Genomic DNA, 25,223 nt, shown 5'->3' on the forward strand with positions numbered 1-25,223 from the left:
TTTGACAGTAGTTCCAGATCACAAGAAAAAGTTATTTCCTGACTAAAATGGCATCATAAATGGCTCCTGTTTTCTTAAACTGGAAGTCTCTGAAGCCAGCAGAGGAGAGGAGCATGTGGTAGTGGGTGGGGGTCCTCTCCTGCCCTTCTGTCTGCACAAGCATGTTCAGAGAGTAGAGCTGCGTGAGCAGAGGGCCCCGCCTGTCTTCATCCAGGAGGCTTTCAATTACCAGAATGCCACCACCTAGAAAGGGAGGGGCACAGTCCACATCACACACACAGACTGTGCCAAAGTCCCAGTGAACCATAAGGACAACCAGACTTCAGAGGACAGTCAGGGCACTGTCTCCATCACACACTCAGAGGCTGTACCCACGTCTTTATGGAATATCACAGAATAGACGGACCTCACAGAACAGACAGCAGGGACACTGTCCCCTTCACACACACACAGAGGCTGTACCCACATCCTCATGAACCACCAGATGGGTGGACCTCACAGGAGAACTGGGACACTGTGCCATCACACACTCAGAGGCTGTACCCACATCCTCATGAACCACCAGATGGGTGGACCTCACAGGAGAACTGGGACACTGTCTCCAACACAGACACAGAGGCTGTACCCACGTCCTCATGAACATCAGGATGAGTGGACCTCACAGGAGAACTGGGACACTGTCCCCATCTCACACACAGAGGCTGTACCCACGTCCTCATGAACCATCAGGATGAGTGGACCTCACAGGAGAACTGGGACACTGTCCCCATCTCACACACAGAGGCTGTGCCCACGTCCTCGTGAACCATCAGGATGAGTGGACCTCACAGGAGAGCTGGGACACTGTCCCCTTCACACACAGAGGCTGTACCCACGTCCTCGTGAACCATCAGGATGAGTGGACCTCACAGGAGAGCTGGAACACTGTCCCCATCTCACACACACAGGCTGTGCCCATGTCCTCATGAACCATCAGGATGAGTGGACCTCACAGGAGAACTGGGACACTGTCCCCAACACACACACAGAGGCTGTGTCCACATCCTCATGAACCATCAGGATGAGTGGACCTCACAGGAGAACTGGGACACTGTCCCCATCTCACACACAGAGGCTGTGCCCACGTCCTCGTGAACCATCAGGATGAGTGGACCTCACAGGAGAGCTGGAACACTGTCCCCATCTCACACACACAGGCTGTGCCCACATCCTCATGAACCATCAGGATGATTGGAGCTCACAGGAGAACTGGGACACTGTCTCCTTCACACACACACACAGAGGCTGTGTCCACATCCTCATGGACCATCAGGATGGGTGGACCTCACAGGAGAGCTGGGACACTGTCTCCTTCACACACACACACAAAGGCTGTGTCCACGTCCTCATGGACCATCAGGATGGGTGGACCTCACAGGAGAACTGGGACACTGTCCCCTTCACACACACAGAGGCTGTGCCCACATCTTCATGGACCATCAGGATAGGTGGACCTCAGAAGTCAGTGAGGCACTGTCCTCATGACACACACAAATACTAGCCTAATTCTGAAACAGTTTCACCAAAGTGAGGCCACTGAAGTTTCAGAGGACCTTTCACTTTTTCCATCTTTATGTGGTTTTATCAATAGAAGAGAAATTAGGACTCTATTTCTTGTACGTAGTTATCTAAAAGGAAAGCCTTTTGGCAGGATGTCTACACTTACCTGTGGGATGATTTCAGTGCCTGCCTTCTCAATGTGACTCGTGTAGTTCTGCCCCGAGTCACAAGCACAGCTGATATGCAAACCCTACAGCTTACCTGGCTTGCAAGTATGGTAGACCCTCTCCAGCAGGTGTGAACATTTTCCATCTGCCCAGTCATGGAGGATCCTGGCCAGGATGTACAGATCTGCTTCCGGAAGAGGGTCTTTAAAGAAATCCCCTGGAACACAGGGCAATAGGACAGGCACCCTGAGGTCAGCCTGCCATCCAATCCCATTTGACTAAACCTATTTCAGGTACAAAAGGTCACCGGGATGGGTCATACCTTTCCCAGGTCTTCCAGGCTAGTGACCTGCAGATCTAGCCTTGAAAAACAAAAAGGCTCAGGAGAAAGATAAGAAAATACTGAATGATATGTGTCTCCAACACACACACACAGAGGCTGTGCTCACGTCCTCATGAACCATCAGGATGGGTGGACCTCACAGGAGAGCTGGGACACTGTCCCCTTCACACACAGAGGCTGTGCTCACGTCCTCATGGACCATCAGGATGGGTGGACCTCACAGGAGAACTGGGACACTGTCCCCTTCACACACAGAGGCTGTGCTCACGTCCTCATGGACCATCAGGATACGTGGACCTCACAGGAGAGCTGGGACACTGTCCCCAACACACACACAGAGGCTGTGCTCACGTCCTCATGGACCATCAGGATGGGTGGACCTCACAGGAGAACTGGGACACTGTCTCCTTCACACACAGAGGCTGTGCTCACGTCCTCATGGACCATCAGGATGGGTGGACCTCACAGGAGAGCTGGGACACTGTCTCCTTCACACACAGAGGCTGTGCCCACATCCTCATGGACCATCAGGATGGGTGGACCTCACAGGAGAACTGGGACACTGTCCCCAACACACACACAGAGGCTGTGCTCACGTCCTCATGGACCATCAGGATGGGTGGACCTCACAGGAGAACTGGGACACTGTCCCCAACACACACACAGAGGCTGTGCCCACATCCTCATGAACCATCAGGATGGGTGGACCTCACAGGAGAACTGGGACACTGTCTCCTTCACACACAGAGGCTGTGCTCACGTCCTCATGGACCATCAGGATGAGTGGACCTCACAGGAGAACTGGGACACTGTCCCCTTCACACACACAGAGGCTGTGCTCACGTCCTCATGGACCATCAGGATGGGTGGACCTCACAGGAGAGCTGGGACACTGTCCCCAACACACACACAGAGGCTGTGCCCACATCCTCATGAACCATCAGGATGGGTGGACCTCACAGGAGAACTGGGACACTGTCTCCAACACACACACAGAGGCTGTGTCCACGTCCTCATGGACCATCAGGATGAGTGGACCTCACAGGAGAACTGGGACACTGTCCCCTTCACACACACAGAGGCTGTGTCCACATCCTCATGGACCATAAGCATGGGTGGACCTCACAGGAGAGCTGGGACACTGTCTCCTTCACACACAGAGGCTGTGCTCACGTCCTCATGGACCATCAGGATGGGTGGACCTCTCTCCTTCTCCTTTAAAAAATCATGTTACGATTTCTTTTTTGTTTTGTTGTTTTGTTTGAGATGGAGTTTTGCTCTTGTCGCCCAGGCTGGAGTGCAATGGCCCGATCTCAGCTCACCACCACCTCCACCTCCTGGGTTCAAGCGATTCTCTTGCCTCAACCTCCCAAGTAGCTGGGATTACAGACATGCACCACCACACCGGGCTAATTTTTGTATTTTTAGTCGAGACAGGATTTCTCCACGTTGCTGAGGCTGGTCTCTAACTCCCAACTTCAGGTGATCCGCCCGCCTCAGTCTCCCAAAGTGCTGGGATTACAGGTGTGAGCCACCATGCCTGGCCCGTGTTGTGATTTCTTTCTTTCTGATGTCTCCTGCAAAAGTACACCTGCTATTATGACTCAAAAGGCCCTGGGAATTCGGTCAGCACCTGCTATCTGATGAGTTGAACCGAACCTCCAGTCAAGACCCATTCCCAGATTTGGAGTAAACACCAAAGAGTCACCCTTTATCTTTTACGTGTGTGATGTCAAACACTCAAGTCTCGTCATACGTTTCCTGCAAAGTCATAAGGTGCCAAACTTGGGAGAGATCTTGGTGAGCTCTGTGCGGGAAAGAGTTAACTCAGGCCAGGTGCGGTGGCTCACGCCTGTCATCCCAGAACTTTGGGAGGCCGAGGCAGGCGGATCACAAGGTCAGGAGATCGAGACCATCCTGGCTAATACGGTGAAACCCTATCTACTAAAAATACAAAAATTAGCTGGGCGTGGTGGTGGGTGCCTATAATCTCAGCGACTTAGGAGGCTGAGGCAGAGAACTGCTTGAACCGGGAGGCAGAGGTTGCAGTGAGCTGAGACAGTGCCACTGCACTCCAGACTGGTCGACAGAGCGAGACTCCACTTCAAAAAATAAATAAATAAATAATTTTTTTTTTAAAAAAAAAGGCCGGACACGGTGGCTCACACCTATAATCCCAGCACTTTGGGAGCCTGAGGTGGGCAGATCACAAGGTCAGGAGATCGAGATCATCCTGGCTAACACGGTGAAACCCCGTCTCTACTAAAAATACAAAAAAATATTAGCCGGGCCTCGTGGCGGGCCGCTGTAGTCCCAGCTACTCGGGAGGCTGAGGCAGGAGAATCTCTTGAATCTGGGAGGTGGAGTTTGCAGTGAGCCAAAATCCCGCCACTGCACTCCAGCCTGGGCGACAAGAGCGAAACTCAGTCAAGAAAAAAGAGGGGGGGGGGGAGGAGGGGGGGGGGGGGGGGGGGGGGGGGGGGGGAGGGGGGGGGAGGGGAGGGAAGGGAAGGGAAGGAAAGGGAAGGGAAGGGAGAGAAAAGAAAAGAAAAAAGAAAAGAGAAAAAGAAGGAGGGAGGGAGGGAAGGAAGGAGGGAGGGAGGGAAGGAAGGAAGGAAAGAGACAGAGAGAAAGAAAGAAAGAAAGAAGAGAAAGAAAGGAAAGAAAGGAAAGGAAAGGAAGGAAGGAAGGAAGGAAGGAAGGAAGGAAGGAAGGAAGGAAGGAAGGAAGGAAGGAAGGAGAAACGATGTGACTATGTGTCACAGAAAGCAGGCAGTTTGCCTGGGGTCTCATGGTAAATGGAACTCACGTGCAGCTTCCAGATTCCAACCCTGGGTGCTTCCCATTAAACCATAAGGTATCCTAACAGTTGTTCAGGTTGCAAAACCATGAACAAAAAAATCATTTTCTCTCAGGTCCTATCCAACCAACAAGTGTTGCTACAAACTCTTTCATTTTTTTTATTTTTTTATTTTTGAGATAAGGTCTCGCTCTGTCGCCCAGGCTGGAGTGCAGTGGCACGATTATGGCTCACTGCAGCCTGCACCTGCCACGCTCAGGCGATCCTCCCATTTCGACCTCCGGAACAGCTGGGGCCACAGCTGTGCATGGCTACACCTGGCTAATTTTTTTTTTTTTTTGTAGAGACAGGGTCTCACCATGTTACCCAGGCTGATGGTAAACTTCTGAGCTCAAGTGAGCCACCCACCTCGGCCTCCTAAAGTGCTTGGATGACAAGCAGGGGTCACTGCCCTGGGCCTTACCTCTTTTTTTTTTTTTTTTTTTTTGAGACAGAGTCTCACACTGTCGCCCAGGCTGGAGTGCGGTGGCACCATCTGGGCTCACTGCAAGCTCCGCCTCCCAGGTTCACGCCATTCTCCTGCCTCAGCCTCCACAGTAGCTGGGACTACAGGTGCCTGCCACCTCGCCCGGCTAATTTTCTTTTTTAATTTTTAGCAGAGACGGGGTTTCTCCGTCTTAGCCAGGATGGTCTCGATCTCCTGACCTCGTGATCCACCCGCCTCGGCCTCCCAAAGTGCTGGGATGACAGGCGTGAGCCACCACAGTGGGCCTGGACCTTAACAATCTGAGAAAGTAGCATGAAAACAGGACAATGGACGCTGTAATAGGAAATCTTAAAGCCTTCTTCATCCAACTCAGGACCTTGGCATACGCTGATTGCTCCTAAAACAAGGCTTTATTTTTTTAAGATGTCCTGGATCTTGGCTCACTGCAACCTCCACCTCCCAGTTCAAGTGATTCTCCTACCTCAGCCTCAAGTAGCTGGGACTACGGGTGCACACCACCCTCCCCAGCTAATTTTTTGTATTTTTAGTAGAGACGGGGTTTCACTGTGTCAGCCAGGATGGTCTCGATCTCTTGACCTTGTGATCCGCCCGCCTCGGCCTCCCAAAGTGCTGGGATTACAGGCGTGAGCCACCGCGCCCGGCCAGCGTGCTGTTTCTTTCACATAAACCAGGTTCTTCTCATCCTTCAGGTCTCATCTCAGCCTCTCGTGACCAAGCTAGTTCGATTTGATGTTTTCTCCATGGAATACAACTCAGTCATAAAACGGAAAGAAATAATGCCTTCGCAGCAACTTGGATGGAGCTGGAGGCCACCGTTTTACATGAAGGAACTCAGGAATGAAAAAAAAATATTGGATGTTTTCACTTACAAGTGGGAGCTAAGATACGAAGATGCAAAGACATACAAATGAGACAAAGAATTTTGGGGACTCAGGGTGAAATGTGGGAGGTGGGTGAGGGATAAAAGACTCTCAAAAAAAAAAAAAAAAAAAAAAAAAAAGAAAAGAAAAAGAAAAAGAAAAGTCGGGCACGATGGTTCACGCCTGTCATCCCAGCACTTTGGGAGGCTGAGGCGGGCAGATCGGCCGAGGTCAGGAGTTTGAGACCGGCCTGTCCAACATGATGAAATCCCACCTGTACTAAAAAGTACAAAATTTAGTCAGGTGTGTGGTAGCAGGCACCGTCATCCCAGCTACTCAGGAGGCTGAGGCAGGAGAATTGCTTGAACTGGGGAGGTGGTGGGTGCAGAGAGCCGAGATGGTGCCACTATACTCCAGCTTGGGCGACAGATGCAAACTTTGTCTCAAAAATAAATAAATAAAATAAAATAATTTTTAAAAAACAGTACATATTGAGTACAGTGCACATGGCTCGGGGGATGGGTGTAACAAAATCTCAGAATTCACCACTAAAAAACTCACCTGGTTGGGCACGGTGGCTCACACCTGTCATCCCAGCACTTTGGGAGGCCGAGGTGGGTGGATCACCTGAGGCTGGGAGTTCAAGACCAGCCTGGCCAACATGGTGAAGCCCCGTTTGTACTAAAAATACAAAACTAGCCGGGCGTGGTGGGGGGCACCTGTAATCCCAGCTACTTGGGAGGCCGAGGCAGGAAAATCACTTGAAGCCGGGAGGTGGAGGTTGCAGTGAGCCGAGATTGCACCACTGAACTCCAGCCTGTAATCCCAGCAGTTCAGGAGGCCGAGGTGGGCAGATCACCTGAGGTCGGGAGTTCGAGACCAGCCTGGCCAACATGGGGAAACCCTGTCTCTACTAAAAGTTCAAAAATTAGCCGGGCGAGGTGGCGGGCGCCTGTCATCCCAGCTACTCGGGAGGCTGAGGCAGGAGAATCGCGTGAACCCGGGAGGTGGAGGTTGCAGTGAGCTGACATTGCACCACTGCACTCCAGCCTGGGGGACAGAGCAAGACTCTGTATCAAATAATAATAATGATAATAATAATTGTAAGAAAGCTGTATACCTACACACAGCTTTCCATCCATCATGAGTAACAGACAGTGTGGAGTTGAGGGTGTTGTTGGGAGCAAGAAGAAAACCACAACAGGCCAGGCGCGGTGGCTCACACCTGTCATCCCAGCACTTTGGGAGGCCGAGACGGGCGGATCACGAGGTCAGGAGATCGAGACCATCCTGGCTAACACGGTGAAACCCCGTCTCTACTAAAAATACAAAAAACTAGCCGGGCGAGGTGGCGGGCACCTGTAGTCCCAGCTACTCGGGAGGCTGAGGCAGGAGAATGGCGTGAACCCGGGAGGCGGAGCTTGCAGTGAGCTGAGATCCGGCCACTGCACTCCAGCCTGGGCGACAGAGCGAGACTCTGTCTCAAAAAAAAAAAAAAAAAAAAAAAAAATCGCATGACGTCTTCATCATCTCCCAGAAGCGTCCAGCCACACCCCGTGCTCGGAGAAACCATGAGACACGTCTCTGCTTCCCTGACAGACACCAACACACCTTCCTGGAGGTGAATGTCTTCCTCCTCCGGGAATGAGAAGTGCTGCTTTGCCGTCCGCACCACTTCTGGGACGTCGAAAACGGTCACCTTACATCCAGGATACAGAGACAGGCATTCCTTTGCCAGAGCTCCAGGGCCACCTGGAAGAGGACAAAACGTGTCTGGCCCCCAGAGATGAACCGGGAAGACGTCACTCGCCCTCCACGCACCGTGGACCCATGAAGGGTTCAAACCAGGAACTTGGGTCCTTCCACCGTGTCTGGTCTTCGACACCAGCCTGGCCAACGTGGCAAAACTCCGTGTCCATCAAAAAAATACAAAAATTAGCCTGCCGTGGTGGCGGACGCCTGTGATCCCAGCTACTCGGGAGGCTGAGGCAGGAGAATCGCTTGAACCCGGGAGGCGGAGGTTGCAGTGAGCTGAGATCACACCACTGCACTCCAGCCTGGGCGATAGAGCAAGATTACATCTAAAAAATAAAATAAAATATAGGGGCTGGGCACGGTGGCTCACGCCTGTCATCCCAGCAGTTTGGGAGGCCGAGGCAGGTCAATCACGAGGTCAAGAGATACAGAGCAGCCTGGCCAACATGGCAAAACCCCGTCTCTATTTAAAAATCCAAAAATTAGCCTGGCATAGTGGCGTGCACCTGTAATCCCAGCTACTTGGGAGGCTGGGGCGGGAGAATTGCTTGACCTGGGAGGCGGAGGTTTGCAGTGAGCTGAGATCGCACCACTGTACTCCAGCCTGGGCAATAGAGCAAGATTACATCTAAAAAAAAGATAAAATATAGGGGCCAGGCATTGTTGCTCACACCTGTCATCCCAGCATTTTCGGAGGCCAAGGCAGGTGGATCACGAGGTCAAGAGATACAGACTAGCCTGGCCAACATGGCAAAACCCCGTCTTTATTTAAAAAATCCAAAAATTAGCCTGGCATAGTGGCGGGCACCTGTAATCCCAGCTACTTGGGAAGCTGGGGCAGGAGAATTGCTTGACCTGGGAGGCGGAGGTTGCAACGAACCGAGATCGTACCACTGTACTCCAGCCTGGGCAATAGAGCAAGATTACATCTTAAAAAAAGATAAAATAGAAATAAAAGAAAAGCGTGCTTGCGGCGGAGATGTTTGCTGACTCTAGGAAGTGCCCAGTGCCGGGAGGAATGATTCCTCCAAGACCAGAAATCCCCTACATGTCAAAGCATCAGAATGCAGAAAATAAAAGCCATTGTTAGGCCGGGCGCGGCGGCTCACACCTGTCATCCCAGCACTTTGGGAGGCCGAGGCGGGCACAGCTCATGAGGTCAAGAGATCGAGACCAACATGGTGAAACCCTGTCTCTACTAAAAATACAAAAAATTAGCCGGGTGGGGGAGCTTGCACCTGTAGTCCCAGCTACTCTGGAGGCTGAGGTGGGAGAATTGCTTGAACCTGGGAAGCGGAGGTTGCAGTGAGCTGAGATCGTCCCACTGCACTCCAGCCTGGGTGACAGAGTGAGACTCCATCTCAAAAAAAAAAAAAAGACATTGCTAACACGCTCCCTACAGAGAACAGGAGACACGGCTGTGAGGTATTGGGGGTTGGGGGGGTACCTACCACCAAGGTCGCACATAAGTGGGAACCCCGAAAGGTCAAAGGCGGTGAGCACGCTTCTCCCGTTGACGCTCCAGACCTCCTGCAGAGCTTGCATGAACTGCAGCCGCTCACCCTCAGACCTGGCGTGCAAAGCCACGCTCGTGAAGACGGTGAAGATCCGGGCAAGCGTCCAGAGCAAGGGCGTACATAACCCCCTGCTGAGAACAGAGCTGTACCCCACAGGTGCACCTGAGGGCTTCGTATGTGTGAAATGGAACACGGAGTCATTTGGGATGGGGGAACCAAAGACAAAGAGGTCGGCCACCAAAGGGTACGCAGCTCTGGGAAACCCGGGGTCGAGTCAGAACGCATCATTGTTCTCTGGATGGGAAGGGATTTCCCCGCTCGATGGGAAGGGATTTCTATCCGAAGAGGAGTTTAGATGTTTTCTAAGGGGAAAGTCGATAATATGTCCCCCCACCCACAGAGCTCAGCTCCAGAGGACAAATCCAGGAAGGGGGGGGGGTCCACATATCCTGGGGCAGGGGCCCCAGAAGGTGGGAATTCAGGTGGTGGGGGAAGAGGCTAGAGAAAAGGCAGGAACTAGTAAGGGAGGGAGGTGAGATGGAGCCAAGGACAGCTGGACACGGAGGCGGACAGAGCTCATGTGTTGCAAGCTCCCTCTCTCCTCCTGTCCTCTTTAAAGAGCCTGCTGCGGGGGTTTGCCTCAGAGTAATGAGGGCTGCAAAACTGCCTCTTAGGTACCGGAGTCACTATTCACGTGATGACCACACTAAAAGCCCAGGTTCCACACCGCAACACGTAAGCATGGAAGAGACGGGGACTTGTGCCCACTAAACAGATACATATATACACATATACGTACACATGTATACATATATTCACATATATATGAAGAAAGGAAGGAAGAAGGAGAAAAAGAAAAAAGGAAAGAAGAAAGGAAAGGAGAGAAAGAAAGAAAGAGAGAGAAAGAAAGAAAAGAAAAAAGAAAGGAAATGAGGAAGGAAGGAGGGAAGGAAGGAAGGAAGGAAGGAAAAGAAAGAAATGGGTGAGGGAGGGAGGAAAGGAGAGAGGGTGGGTGGGAGGGAAGGAAGGAAGGACTAAGGGAAGGGGGGAAGGAAGGAAGTGAGGGAGGGAAGTAGAGAGGGTGGGAGGGAGGGAAGGGAGGAAGGAAGGAGACAGGGAGGGAGGAAGGGAGAAAGGAAAGAAGGTAGGAAGGAAAAAAAAGAAACAAGGAAAAGAAAGAAAGAAAGAAAGAAAGAAAGAGAAAGAAAGACTGAAAGGAGAAGAGAGGAGGAAAAAAGGAGGGGAAATATGGGGCATGAAAACGGAAGACGAGAGAAAGGAGAAGATGGGAGAGGAGAAGGAGAGAGGCAGGCGAAGGGAGGCGACGGGAGAGGTAGAAATGAAAAGAGAGGAGAGAAGGGAAGAGAAAGAAAGGAGGAAAGAGAGGAGAAAGGAAGAGGAAAAGAAGAGAAAGAGGATGAAAGGGGATGGGAGGGAAAAGGAGAGGAGAGGAAAGAAGAGAGTGAAGAAGAGAGAAGGGAGAGGAGACAAGAGAGGGAAGATGGGAGAGAGGAGGGGGGAGGTGGAGAGAAAAAGAGAGGAGAGAAGGAAAAGGAGAGAAAGAGAGGAGGACAGAAGAGGAAGAGAGGGAACAGGATGGAAGGAGAGGAGAGGGGAGGGGAATAGAGGGGAGAGGAGGGGAGGAGGGGAGAGGCTGGGGGGCAGGCAAACCCCTCAGGCATCCCCTTGTCCTTCATACGCTTCTCTACTCCATGCCTCAGCTGGAACACTGGACCGGCCCATCAATCCACCTCCACCTTGGAATTCCAGGTAAGAGCTTCAGGCAAAGGCCAAAGCTGTGTCCACGTCCACAAAGCAAAGTGAAGAACTGGGGTCTCCCCTGGCCTCACCTTCACCTCTGACCAAATCAAAAACTGGGCCTCTATTTTCTTTCTTTCTTTCTTTTTGAGATGGAGTTTCACTCTTGTTGCCCAGGCTGGAGTGCAATGGCGTGATCTCAGCTCACTGCAACCTCCACCTCCCAGGTTCAAGCGGTTCTCCTGCCTCAGCCTCCCGAGTAGCTGGGATTACAGGTGCACACCACCACACCCGGTTAACTTTTGTATTTTTAGTAGAGACAAGGTTTCACCGTGTTGGCCAGGCTGGTCTCGAACTCCTGACCTCAGGTGATCCGCCCACCTCGGCCTCCCAAAGTGCTGGGATGACAGACGTGAGCCACCGCGCCTGGCCGGTGCCTCCATGTTCTACATAAACACTGAGTTTGTGAGTAGTCCTTTGGAAGGAAGGGTCAAGTTGCACCCACTCAACAACTGGATCCATTCGAACATCAGAATCTGGGATGGTAGTGGGGGTGGGGGGTGTTATTTTAAATTAAATGGTGACTTCCTCCTGGGTTATCCCGTTTGAGTACATTGATTGGGTCTCCTAAGTCCTTTAGAAATAAACACAATCTTATCTGAGTTGTTGGTTTCAAAGTGATGGGTGTTACCTGTAGATGGCTGTAAAAAGGTCTTCAGCGGGAACGCCAAATGTCTGCAGGTACTGGTTCTTTCCTTCTCTAAGAAAAGAGAGGGAAGGCTGCTGTTTAACTACCTCATGTCATCTCATCATCTCATCTCACCTCATCATCTTATCTCATCATCTCATCTCACCTCATCATCTCATCTCATCATCTCATCTCATCTCATCATCTCATCTCATCATCTCATCTCATCATCTCATCTCATCTCATCATCTCATCTCATCATCTCATCTCATCTCATCATCTCATCTCACCTCATCATCTTATCTCATCATCTCATCTCATCTCATCATCTCATCTCATCTCATCATCTCATCTCATCTCATCTCATCATCTCATCTCATCTCATCTCATCATCTCATCTCATCATCTCACCTCATCATCATCTCATCATCTCATCTCATCTCATCATCTCATCTCATCTCATCATCTCATCTCATCTCATCTCATCATCTCATCTCATCATCTCATCTCATCTCATCATCTCATCTCATCATCATCTCATCTCATCTCATCTCATCATCTCATCTCATCATCTCATCCTCATCATCTCATCATCTCATCTCATCTCATCATCTCATCATCTCATCTCATCATCTCATCTCATCTCATCATCATCATCTCATCTCATCTCATCTCATCATCTCATCTCATCTCATCTCATCATCTCATCTCATCTCATCTCATCTCATCATCTCATCTCATCTCATCTCATCATCTCATCTCATCTCATCTCATCATCTCATCTCACCTCATCATCTCATCTCATCTCATCATTTCATCTCATCTCATCATCTCATCTCATCATCTCATCTCATCTCATCATCTCATCTCATCTCATCATTTCATCTCATCATCTCATCTCATCTCATCTCATCATCTCATCTCATCATCTCATCTCATCTCATCTCATCATCTCACCTCATCTCATCATCTCATCTCATCTCATCTCATCATCTCATCTCATCATCTCACCTCATCATCTCATCATCTCATCTCATCTCATCATCTCATCTCATCTCATCATCTCATCTCATCTCATCATCATCATCATCTCATCTCATCTCATCTCATCTCATCTCATCTCATCTCATCTCATCATCACCTCACCTCACCTCATCTCATCATCTCATCTCATCTCATCTCATCTCATCATCTCATCTCATCTCATCATCTCATCATCTCATCTCACCTCACCTCACCTCACCTCATCTCATCATCTCATCTCATCTCATCATCTCATCTCATCTCATCATCTCATCTCATCTCATCTCATCTCATCATCTCTCATCTCATCATCTCATCTCATCTCATCTCATCATCTCATCTCATCTCATCTCATCATCTCATCTCGCCTCATCATCTCATCTCGCCTCATCATCTCATCATTTCATCTCATCTCATCATCTCATCTCATCATCTCATCTCATCTCATCTCATCTCATCTCATCATCTCACCTCATCTCATCATCTCATCTCATCTCATCATCTCATCTCATCTCATCATCTCATATCATCTCATCTCATCATATCTCATCACATCTGATCTCATGTCATCTCATCATCTCATCTCATCATCTCATCTCATCTCATCATCTCATCTCATCATCTCATCTCATCATCTCATCTCATCATCTCATCTCATCATCTCATCTCATCATCTCATCTCATCATCTCATCTCATCTCATCTCATCTCATCTCATCTCATCATCTCATCTCATCTCATCATCTCATCTCATCATCTCATCTCATCTCATCATCTCATCTCATCTCATCATCTCATCTCATCATCTCATCTCATCATCTCATCTCATCTCATCATCTCATCTCATCATCTCATCTCATCATCTCATCTCATCATCTCATCATCATCATCTCATCATCATCATCTCATCTCATCTCATCTCATCTCATCTCATCATCTCATCTCATCATCTCATCTCATCATCTCAACTCATCTCATCATCTCATCTCATCATCATCATCATCATCATCTCATCTCATCATCTCATCATCTCATCTCATCATCCATCTCACCTCATCTCATCTCATCTTCTCACCTCATCTCATCATCTCATCATCTCATCTCATCATCTCATCTCATCATCTCACCTCATCATCTCACCTCACATCACCTCACCTCACCATACCATCTCATCTCATCTCATCATCTCATCTCATCTCACCATCTCATCTCATCTCATCTCATCTCATCTCATCTCATCTCATCATCTCATCTCATCTCATCTCATCTCATCTCATCTCATCATCTCATCTCATCTCATCTCATCTCATCTCATCTCATCATCTCATCTCATCTCATCTCATCTCATCTCATCTCATCTCAGTCGCCCAGGCTGGAGTGCAACGGCACGATCTCGGCTCACTGCAACCTCTGCCTCCAAGGTTCATGCTATTCTCCTGCCTCAGCCTCCCGAGTAGCTGGGACTACAGGCGCCCGCCACCGCGCCCAGCTAATTTTTGTATTTTTAGTAGAGACGGGGTTTCACCATGTTGGTCAGGCTGGTCTTGAACTCCTGACCTCTTGATCTGCCCGCGTTGGCCTCCCAAAGTGCTGGGATTACAGGTGTGAGCCACCGTGCCCGGCCTTATCTTATTTTATGAGATGGAGTCTCGCTCTGTCGCCCAGGCTGGAATTCTATGGCACTATCTTGGCTCACTGCAATCTCCGACTCCTGGGTTCAAGCGATTCTCCCGCCTCAGCCTCCTGAGTAGCTGGGACTATAGGCACCCGCCACCACACCTGGCTAATTTTTTGTATTTTTAGTAGAGATGGAAGTTTCACTGTGTTGGCCAGGCTGGTCTCGAACTCCTGACCTCAAGTGATCTGCCCACCTCGGCCTCCCAAAGTGCTGGGATGACAGGCGTGAGCCACCGCACCCGGCCACACCAGGTGATTTCTACCGTCTGCTCTGGGTAAGCAACTCTAGCAATGATATGTTTGGTTCTGCAAGAAATCTGCCATTTCAGGCTGGGTGAGGTGAGATGGTGCCACTGCACTCCAGACTGGTCGACAGAGCGAGACTCCATTCAAAAAATAAATAAATAAATATATATATATATATATATATATATATATATTTTTTTTTTTTTTTTTTTTTTTTAAAAAGGCTGAGTGCGGTGTCTCATGCCTATAATCCCAGCACTTTGGGAGGCTGAGGTGGGCAGATCACCGGAGGTCAGGAGATTGAGACCATCCTGGCTAACATGGCGAAACCCCGTCTCTAGCTGGACGTGGTGGCAGGTGTCTGTAGTCCCAGCTACTCGGGAGGCTGAGGCAGGAGAATGGCTTGAACCCAGGAGGCGGAGGTTGCAGTGAGCCAAGACTGTACCACTGCACTCCAGCCTGGGTGACAGAGCGAGACTCCGTCTCAAAAAAAAAAAAAGAAACTTTCCCTTTCACCTCCTCCAATGCCCCTTCACCAGCCCCCCGGGGGTACCACCTGGATGCAGTCCCCACCTCACAGCATCTGCCAGGTGGCCCCAGCACCCGTAACTGGTCCTGCCCATGTACTTTAGCAGGTTGCATTGTGAGGTCGGGCTGACCCTGGTCAGGTAGGCGCTGGACAGCTCTGTGTTTTGATAGAAAGCTGAAACACACAAAAAAGAACAGGGAGAAAGCAGTGAGATTCCGAGTCCCTGCTGGCGGACGCTCCCCAGCTCACCAACGTGGTGATTTCCACATGATTCCTGCCTGGGAGCGCCAACACCCGCACAGCTGGGGCGTTCTGTGGAAGGCACAAAGGTGACCTGGGGCAGCTGGCACCCCCGTCAGGTTCGGTTTAGACAAATCCCATCAAGAGTTTTGGGTGGAGGAAGTACAAATGCAGTTGAACCACGAGAGAAAACACACATTACATTTCCCAGAGTGTCTAAAATAACATATTGAGGCTGGGCACGGTGGTTCACGCCGGTCATCCTAGCACTTTGGGAGGCCGAGGCAGGTGGATCACCTGAGGTCAGGAGTTCGAGACCAGCCTGGCCAACAGGGCGAAATCCTGTCTCTACTAAAAATACAAAAACTAGCCTGGCCAGGTGGCGGGTGCCTGTAATCTCAGCTACTGGGGAGGCTGAGGCAGGAGAATCGCTTGAACCCGGGAGGCAGAGGTTGCAGTGAGCCGAGATTGCACCGCTGCAGTCCAGCCTGGGCAACAGAGCGAGACTCTGTCTCAAAAACAGAGCGAGAGGGCCGGGCATGGTGGCTCACTCCTGTAATCCCAGCACTTTGGGAGGTCGAGGCAGGTGGATCACCTGAGATCAGGAGTTTGACACTAGCCTGGCCAACATGCTGATACCCCGTCTCTACTAAAAATACAAAAATTAGCCAGGTGTCGCGGCTCACGCCTGTAGTCCCAGTTACTCAGGAGGCTGAGGCAGGAGAATCGCTTGAACCCGGGGAGGCGGAGGTTACAGGGAGCCAAGATCTCACCATTGTACTCCAGCCTGGGGACAGAGTGAAACTCCGTCTCAAAAAAAAAAAAAAAGAAAGAAAGAAACCCCATCATTCGCATAACATCTCTGGCTGTTTTGTGTGTGTGTGTATGGTTTTGTTTTTTGTTTTGTTTTGTTTTGACACAGGACCAATCCTCCTGCCTCAGCCTCCTGAGTAGCTGGGACCACAGGCGTGTACCACGACTCCCTGTTCATTTTTGTATTATTATTATTATTATTATTATTATTATTTTGAGATGCAGTCTTGCTCAGTTACCCAGGCTCACCGCAACCTCTGCCTCTCAGGTTCAAGCAATTCTTCTGTCTCAGCTTTCCGAATAGCTGGGACCACAGGTGTATACCACCTCTCCCAGTTAATTTTTCTGTCTTTCTTAGAAATGGGGTCTTGCGACGTGGCCCAGGCTGCTCTCGAACTCCTGGGCTCAAGGAATCCCCCAGCCTGGGCCTCGCACTCTGGCAGCTTTGACGTCCCCAGGGCAGACCTCGGTAGCTACGACACAAACCACATGAACCCCCAAACCTGCAAATACAGACGGAATCTCGCTCTGTCACCCAGGCTGGAGTGCAGGGGTGCGATCTCGGCTCACTGCAACCTCTGCCTCCCGGGTTCACGCCGTTCTCCTGCCTCAGCCTCCCCAGTAGCTGAGAAGACAGGCGCCCGTCACCACGCCCGGCTAATGTTTTGTATTTTTTTAGTAGAAATGGGGTTTCGCGGTGTTAGCCGGGATGGAGACGGTCTGGCTTTGTACAAAACACATGGGCTGCAGAGGGTGGCCCGCTTAAAATGCCTCCTTCAAAACACAAATGTCCTCACCTTTTCCTGCCCTCGTCTCCACTTTCAACAGCTTCAGGGACACGCAGGTGTCCAGCAGGAGCTCTGTCCCGTGGGAGCTGGCCTCCACACCTGCAGCCACTGCTGCCACGTCCAGGGGCCCTGGGGCCTCGGCGAGAAGGTCGAACACCCCCAGCTCGCAAGCGGCGAAGAGAACCTCGGAGGAGGATCAGAAATAAAAGGTCAGCACTCAGCCTGACCCTGGGAACCCATGGCCACAGAAACACCCCATAGGACGCCAGGCTGGGGAGGAACACATTGTTTTATTTACATTTTTATTCATTTCTTTCTTTCTTTCTTTTTTTGAGACAGTCAAATGAGGTTGCACCACTATGGAAAACAGGCATTTTTATTTATTTATTTATTTATTTATGTTAATTTATGTATGTATTTTGAGATGACGTCCCACTACATCGCCCAGGCTGGAGTGCAGTGGCACCATCTCGGCTCACCGTAACCTCCGCCTCCCGGGTTCAAGCGATTCTCCTGCCTCAGTCTCCCGAGTAGCTGGAACTACAGGCCTATCCCACCATCCCCGGCTAATTTTTATATTTTTAGTAAAGACGGGGTTTCACCATGTTAGCCAGGCCGGTCTGGACCTCCTGACCTCAAGTGACCCGCCCTCCTCAGCCTCCCAAAGTGCTGGGATGACAGGCATGAGCCACCACGCATGGTCCTCTCTCTCTCTTTTTGAGACAGTCTTGCTCTGTCGTCCAGGCTGGAGGACGGTGGCGCGATCTCAGCTCACTATAACCTCAGCCTCCTGGGTTCAAGTGATTCTCCTGCCTCCCCGTCCTGAGTAGATGGGATTACAGGCGCCCACCACCACACCCAGCTAAGTTTTCCATTTTTAGTAGAGACGGGGTTTCTCCATGTTGGCCAGGCTGGTCTTGAACTCCTGACCTCAAGTGATCCACCCGCCTCAGCCTCCCAAAGTGCTGGGATGACAGCCATGAGCCACTGCGCCCAGCAGCTCTTGTTCTAATAACTTTGTATTAACTAATTTTTTCTGTTAAGGGTAGAGAAAGTATTATTCTATTAAGGTTGGATTAATAATAATTAATAATTAATTAATAATAATTCTATTAAGATTGTGTTAACTTGTTTCGTTAAGTTTTTATGGTTGTTATTCTGTGAATTATATTAAGGTTGTCTTAGCTCCTGTTTTATTTGTATTAATTAATTACTCTATTAAGGGTGTGTTAGGTTATTCTGTTAAGGTTTTATGAGCTCTTGTTCTTATGAAGCTTGTATTAAGATGTATTCTATTCAGGTGGTATTACCTTTTTTGTTAAGCTGTTATTAATTCCTGTTTGCTTAAGATTGCATTGACTGCTTGTTACAGTAAGTCTGCATCAAGTTTATTCTACTAAGCTTGTATTAGCGCCTTTTCTATTAAAGCTAGATCAGGCCGGGCGCGATGGCTCACACCTGTCATCCCAGCACTTTGGGAGGCCGAGGCAGGCAGATCACTTGAGGTCAGGAGTTCGAGACCAGCCTGGCCAACACAGGAAAACCTTGTCTCTACTAAAAATACAAAAAGTAGCCAGGCGTGGTGCATGCCTGTAATCCCACCTGTTCAGAAGGCTGAGAATGGCGTGAACCCAGGAGGCGGAGGTTGCAGTGAGCTGAGATCGCACCACTGCACTCCAGCCTGGGCGACAGAGCGAGACTCGGTCTTTAAAAAAACAAAAAAGCTATATGAATTCTTGTTCTTTAATGTTGTATTAACCTTTTAAAACTAGCATTGTGTTCTGTTTTATTCATTAAAGTTGTATTCATTCCTGTTGGGGATGGGTGAATTAATTGTTCTTTTAAGGGTATATTAAATGTTATGTTCTTACGTCTATGTTCACTCTTGTTCTATGAAAGTTGCATTAACTAATTGTTTCTGTTAAGGGTGTACTAAGCTTGATCTTTTTTTTTCTGCTCCCAAAAAGTTTTATTATTATTATTATTATACTTTAAGTTCTGGGATACATGTACAGAACATGCAGGTTTGTTACACTGGTATACATGTGCCATGGCAGTCTGCTGTAGGTATACACCTGCCATGGTGGTCTGCTGTAGGTATACACCTGCCATGGTGGTCTGCTGTAGGTATACACCTGCCATGGTGCTCTGCTGTAGGTATACACCTGCCATGGTGGTCTGCTGTAGGTATACACCTGCCATGGTGGTCTGCTGTAGGTGTACACCTGCCATGGTGGTCTGCTGTAGGTACACACCTGCCATGGTGGTCTGCTGTAGGTATACACCTGCCATGGTGGTCTGCTGTAGGTATACACCTGCCATGGTGGTCTGCTGTGAATATACACCTGCCATGGTGGTTTGCTGTGGTATACACCTGCCATGGTGATCTGCTGTGGGTACACATGTGCCATGGTGGTCTGCTGTGGGCCATGGTGGTCTGCTACACGTGCCATGGTGGTCTGCTGTAGGTATACACCTGCCATGGTGGTCTGCTGTAGGTATACATGTGCCATGGTGGTGTGCTGTAGGTACACACCTGCCATGGTGGTCTGCTGTGGGTATACACGTGCCATGGTGGTCTGCTGTAGGTATACACGTGCCATGGTGGTCTGCTGTGGGTACACCTGCCATGGTGAGGTATACACATGCCATGTGGGCTGTATATACACCTGCCATGGTGGTCTGCTGTGGGTATACACCTGCCATGGTGGTCTGCTGTAGGTATACACGTGCCATGGTGGTCTGCTGTAGGTATACACCTGCCATGGTGGTCTGCTGTAGGTATACACGTGCCATGGTGGTCTGCTGTGGGTACACACCTGCCATGGTGGTCTGCTGTGGGTATACACGTGCCATGGTGGTCTGCTGTAGGTGTACATCTGCCATGGTGGTCTGCTGTAGGTGTACACCTGCCATGGTGGTCTGCTGTGGGTATACACCTGCCATGGTGGTGTGCTGTAGGTATACACATGCCATGGTGGTCTGCTGTAGGTATACACGTGCCATGGTGGTCTGCTGTGGGTATACACCTGCCATGGTGGTCTGCTGTGGGTATACACGTGCCATGGTGGTCTGCTGTGGGTACACACCTGCCATGGTGCTCTGCTGTAGGTATACACCTGCCATGGTGGTCTGCTGTGGGTATACATGTGCCATGGTGGTTTGCTGTAGGTATACACCTGCCATGGTGGTCTGCTGTGAGTATACACGTGCCATGGTGGTCTGCTGTGGGTATACACCTGCCATGGTGGTTTGCTGCACCCATCAACCTGTCACTTACATTAGGTATTTCTCCTAATGCTATCCCTCCCGTAGGCCCCACTTTTTTTTTATTTTTTGAGGATACTGGGTCTGGGTCTGTCTGCCAGGCTGGAGTGCTATGGTGTGATCTCGGCTCACTGCAACCTCCGCCTCCCAGGGTTCAAGAGATTCTCCTGCCTCAGCCTCCTGAGTAGCTGGTACTACAGGCACCTGCCACCATGCCCAGGTAATTTTTGTATTTTTAGTAGAGATGGGGTTTCACCATATTGGCCAGGCTGGTCTCGAACTCCTGACCTTGTGATCCGCCCGCCTCGGCCTCCCAAAGTGCTGGGATGACACGCGTGAGCCACCGCGCCCGGCCAAGGGGATACTCAATGTTATCTTCTTATGTCTGTGTTCACTGTTGGTCTATGAAAGTTGCATTAGCTAATTGTTTCTGTTAAGGGTGCACTAAGTTTGATCCTCTTAAGGTGGTATTAACTCTGCCTTAACTCTGGTTCTGTTCAACTGCTGACAGCTCCCATGACATGGTATCATGTGCCCTAAAGTGATTGTTCTTCCAAGATTTCGGACCCAGCAAACCCCCTGTGAACCAGCGACAGGCTTCGAATGAGCAGTCAGTAGCCCCAGCAGGCTGGGTCAAAGGAGGCAAAGGGAGCAGGTGACTGTTGTCTGGGACAGTAACAAAAACCCACCTCTACTAAAAAATAGAAAAATTAGCCAGACGTGGTGGCGCGTGCATGTCATCCCAGCACTTTGAGAGGCCAAGGCGGGCGGATCACGAGGTCAGGAGATGGAGACCAGCCTGGCTAACACGGTGAAACCCCGTTTCTACTAAAAATACAAAAAATGAGCCGGCATACAAAAAATTAGCCGATCGCGGTGGCGGCGCCTGTAGTCCCAGCTACTCGGGAGGCTGAGGCAGGAGAATAGCGTGAACCCGGGAGGCGGAGCTTGCGGTGAGCCGAGATCGCGCCACCACACTCCAGCCTGGGGGACAGAGCGAGACTCCGTCTCAAAATAAAAAAAAAAATAAAAATAAAAATAGAAAAATTAGCCAGACGTGGTGGCGTGTGCCTGTCATCCTAGCACTTTGAGAGGCCAAGGTGGGCGGATCACCTGAGGTCAGGAGATCAAGACCATCCTGGCTAACACGGTGAAACCCCGTCTCTACCAAAAATACAAAAAATGAGCCAGGCGTGGTGGTGGGCGCCTGTAATCCCAGCTACTTGGGAGGCTGAGGCAGGAGAACTGCTTGAACCTGGGAGACAGAGCTTGCAGAGAGCTGAGATTGTGCCATGGCACTCCAGCCTGGGCAACAACAGTGAAACTCCATATCAGAAAAGTAAATAAAAATAAAAAATAAATTAGCTGGGCTTGGTGGCAGGCACCTGTAATCCCAGGTACTCAGGAGGCTGAGGCAGGAGAATGGCTTGGACCCGGGAGGCTGCTCCACGTATGGGTGGCTGGGGAATAGGTATTTCCAACCCTTGGGGGACTAGGGATAAAATTCAGGGGCTCTACAAACAAGAAACGAGAAGAGATTTCACTCTGATTTTCACTACCTCTTCCTAAGATGGGCTATTCCCGCCAACCATGAGCGTACTTCAAGCCACAGCTGTGATACAAGAGCCTGAGGGAGCCACTGGGTGCAGTGGCTCACACCTGTCATCCTAGCACTTTGGAGGCCGAGGTGGATCAACTGAGGAGTTGGGAGTTCGAGACCAGCCTGACCGACCTGGAGAATCCCCGTCTGTACTAAAAATACAAAATTATCCGGGCATGGTGGTGGCAGGTGCCTGTCATCCCAGCTACTAGGGAGGTTGAGGCAGCAGAATCGCTTAAACCTGGGAGGCGGAGGTTGCGGTGAGCCAAGATCGTGCCCCCGCACTCCAGCCCGAGCAACTAGAGTGGAACTCTGAAAAAAAAAAAACAATAACAAAAAACCAAAAAATCCTGTGGCTTGCTGACAGAGAACCCACAGATATTTTCATGTCACATGAGAGCTGTTGCGGACGTCTCAAAATACCACCAGCACATGACCCCCTTGCACAATGCTGCTGGTTTTTCTGTTTTTGTTTTGAGACAGAGTCTCACTGTGTCGTCCAGGCTGGAGCGCAGTGGCAGGATCTCGGCTCACTGCAACCTCCGCCTCCCGGGTTCAAGGGAGTCTCCTGCCTCAGCCTCCTGAGCAGCTGGGATGACAGGCACCTGCCACCATGCCTGGCTAATTTTTGTATTTCTAGTAGAGACGGGGTTTCACCGTGTTAGCCAGGATGGTCTCAAACTCCTGACCTCAGGTGATCCTCCCGCCTCAGCCTCCCTAAGTGCCGGGATGACAGGCGTGAGCCACCGCGCCCGGCCAAGATCTGCTGGTTTCAGTATCCTCATCGCCACCACCTGCAGCCATCATCTTGGTGTTGCTGTCACGAAGCAGTGGAGTTTTGTGTTGTCAAAACTGCAGTTTTACTCAAGAAAAAAAAACAACGGCGATTGCATGAGAGAAGCCCATTCCCTCAGCCCATGAAGTCAGCCACAGACGCTTTCATTCCAATCGCCTCTTTAGATCTTTGGAAACTGCAGTTGTTCAACATCTGGGCTCACCTCATCAAGACCACTGTACTGTTTAATACCGTTACCCAACGCACTGAACACCCATTCGTGGAGGAAGCTTTAAAAAAAATAAACGTATCCCGGCCGGGCGCAGCGGCTCACGCCTGTCGTCCTAGCACTTTGGGAGGCCGAGGCCGGCAGATCCCTTGAGGTCAGGAGTTCAAGACCAGCCTGGTCAACATAGTGAAACCCCCCCCACCTCTACTAAAAAATAGAAAAATTAGGCCGGGCGCGGCAGCTCACGCCTGTAATCCCAGCACTTTGGGAGGCCGAGACGGGCGGATCACGAGGTCAGGAGATCGAGACCATCCTGGCTAACACGGTGAAACCCCATCTCTACTAAAAGTTACAAAAAATTAGCCGGGCGAGGTGGCGGGCGCCTGTAGTCCCAGCTCCTCGGGAGGCTGAGGCAGGAGAATGGCGTGAACCCGGGAGGCGGAGGTTGCAGTGAGCTGAGATTGTGCCACTGGGCTCCAGCCTGGGCGACAGAGCAAGACTCAGTCTCAAAAAAAAAAACCCAAAAAAAAATAGAAAACTTAGTTGGACGTGATGGCACGTGCCTGTAATCCTAGCACTTTGGGAGGCCGAGGCGGGTGGATCACCTGAGGTCAGGAGTTTGAGACCAGCCTGGTCAACATGGTGAAACCCCCCCTCCACCAAAAATAGAAAAAATTAGCTGGGCGTGGTGGCAGGTGCCTGTAATCCCAGCTACTCGGGAGGCTGAGGCAGAACTGCTTGAACCCGGGAGGTGGAGGTGGCAGTGAGCTGAGATCATACCACTGCATTCCAGCCTGGGCAACAAGAGTGAAACTCCATATCAGAAAAATAAATAAATAAATAATTAAATAAAAATTAAAAATAAAATAATTAGCCGGGCTTGGTGGCGGGCGCCTGTAATCCCAGCTACTCGGGAGGCTGAGGCAGGAGAATGGCTGGAACCCGGGAGGCAGAGGCTGCAGTGAGCCGAGATCACACCACTGCACTCCAGCCTGGGAGACAGAGCAAGACTCTGTCTCAAAATAAAAAAAATAATAAAGAATAAATAAAAAAATAAATCTCTGACTTATCTGTATGTTTGCATTAAAGTAAAATTCATAAAATTCACCATTAACCATTCTTGTTTTGTGTGTGTGTGTGTGGTTTTCTTGTTTCTGTTTTTTCTTTCTTTTTTTTTTTTTTTTGAGACAGAGTCTCGCTCTGTTGCCCAGGCTGGAGTGCAGTGGCGCGATCTCGGCTCACTGCAACCTCCGCCTCCCGGGTTCACGCCATTCTCCTGCCTCAGCCTCCCGAGTAGCTGGGATTACAGTCATGCACCACCAAGCCCAGCTAATTTGTGTATTTTCAGTAGAGACGGGGTTTCACCATATTGGCCAGGCTGGTCTCGAACTCCTGACCTCGTGATCTGCCCGCCTCAGCCTCCCAAAATGCTGAGATGACAGGCGTGAGGCACCGCGCCCGGCCCAATGTACTCACATATATTGATTGACGTCTCATGTCTGCCTAAAATGTCTAAAACGAAGCTGCCCCCGGACCACCTTGGGCACACATCCTCAGGACCTCCTGAGGCTATGTTGCAGGTGCACGTTTTTCCCGGTGGGAAATAAACCTCCTGAAACGATGGAGACTCATCATTTTTCTCGATCGACACCCCCCACAGTGGAACGTGAGTGTGATGAACGGAAGTCTACTCCCCTGCTTGTCCCACAGAGCGTATCCTACCTGGGACACCATGAAGCCGTTGGTGTACTCATTGAGGAGCCGATAGCCGTCGTCCCCTGAGGAACCCATGTCGTCTCCAATCCAGCCGCGGCGTCCGGAGCCTCTGGAGCGTTTGCTTCTAGGAGCACGGAGCCTGCTGGCAAGGTGGGAAAGAGGGACCTGCTCACGGCTGCTGTCTGAATCTCCCTGCTGGCTGCCCAGTACTCAAACAAAGACAGATCACTCTAGAAACTCGCATTAACCTTATTAGGGGATCACAAAGCGTGTCGGAATTCCCTGGCTTTCTGCACGGGCCCTTCCGCAGCCCTAAAATAGTCTGCCTGAGGCCTCCCCTGAGCCTTGGAGTCATCAGCTGTAGAACTGATCCCAGACCAATACGC

General features: G+C 50.3%; 1 protein-coding gene across 3 annotated transcripts; it reads right to left on the reverse strand.

Annotated features, from left to right (window-relative positions):
* LOC126946854 (acetylserotonin O-methyltransferase) lies at positions 1-24,912 on the reverse strand. 3 transcript variants are annotated; one of them, XM_050777569.1, is made up of 8 exons: positions 24,844-24,912; positions 17,260-17,434; positions 15,454-15,583; positions 11,939-12,007; positions 9,424-9,542; positions 7,829-7,969; positions 1,801-1,923; positions 1-243 (listed from the first exon to the last, which is right to left on the reverse strand). In XM_050777569.1, the coding sequence occupies exons 1-8, from the start codon at positions 24,910-24,912 to the stop codon at positions 32-34; spliced, it is 1,038 nt and encodes a 345-aa protein (XP_050633526.1). In that variant the 3' UTR covers positions 1-31. The 3 variants fall into 3 exon arrangements, with proteins under 3 accessions (XP_050633526.1, XP_050633525.1, XP_050633527.1); XM_050777568.1 differs by having other exon boundaries at positions 7,829-7,990; positions 9,364-9,542; XM_050777570.1 differs by lacking the exon at positions 7,829-7,969.
* Between the last annotated feature and the right edge of the window lie 311 nt (positions 24,913-25,223).

This window comes from Macaca thibetana, chromosome X (assembly GCF_024542745.1).
Source record: "Macaca thibetana thibetana isolate TM-01 chromosome X, ASM2454274v1, whole genome shotgun sequence".
NCBI lineage: Eukaryota > Metazoa > Chordata > Mammalia > Primates > Cercopithecidae > Macaca > Macaca thibetana.

Bases quoted from the DNA above. Each gene is read 5' to 3' on its own strand.
- LOC126946854 (XM_050777568.1), bottom strand. From the start codon at position 24,912: ATGGGTTCCTCAGGGGACGACGGCTATCGGCTCCTCAATGAGTACACC. The intron at 17,435-24,843 runs GTAGGATACGCT...TCCTCCTCCGAG, and splicing joins ACGGCTTCATGGTGTCCCAG to GTTCTCTTCGCCGCTTGCGA. The intron at 1,924-7,828 runs GTGTGTTGGTGT...CCTGTGTTCCAG, and splicing joins AGACATTCACCTCCAGGAAG to GGGATTTCTTTAAAGACCCT.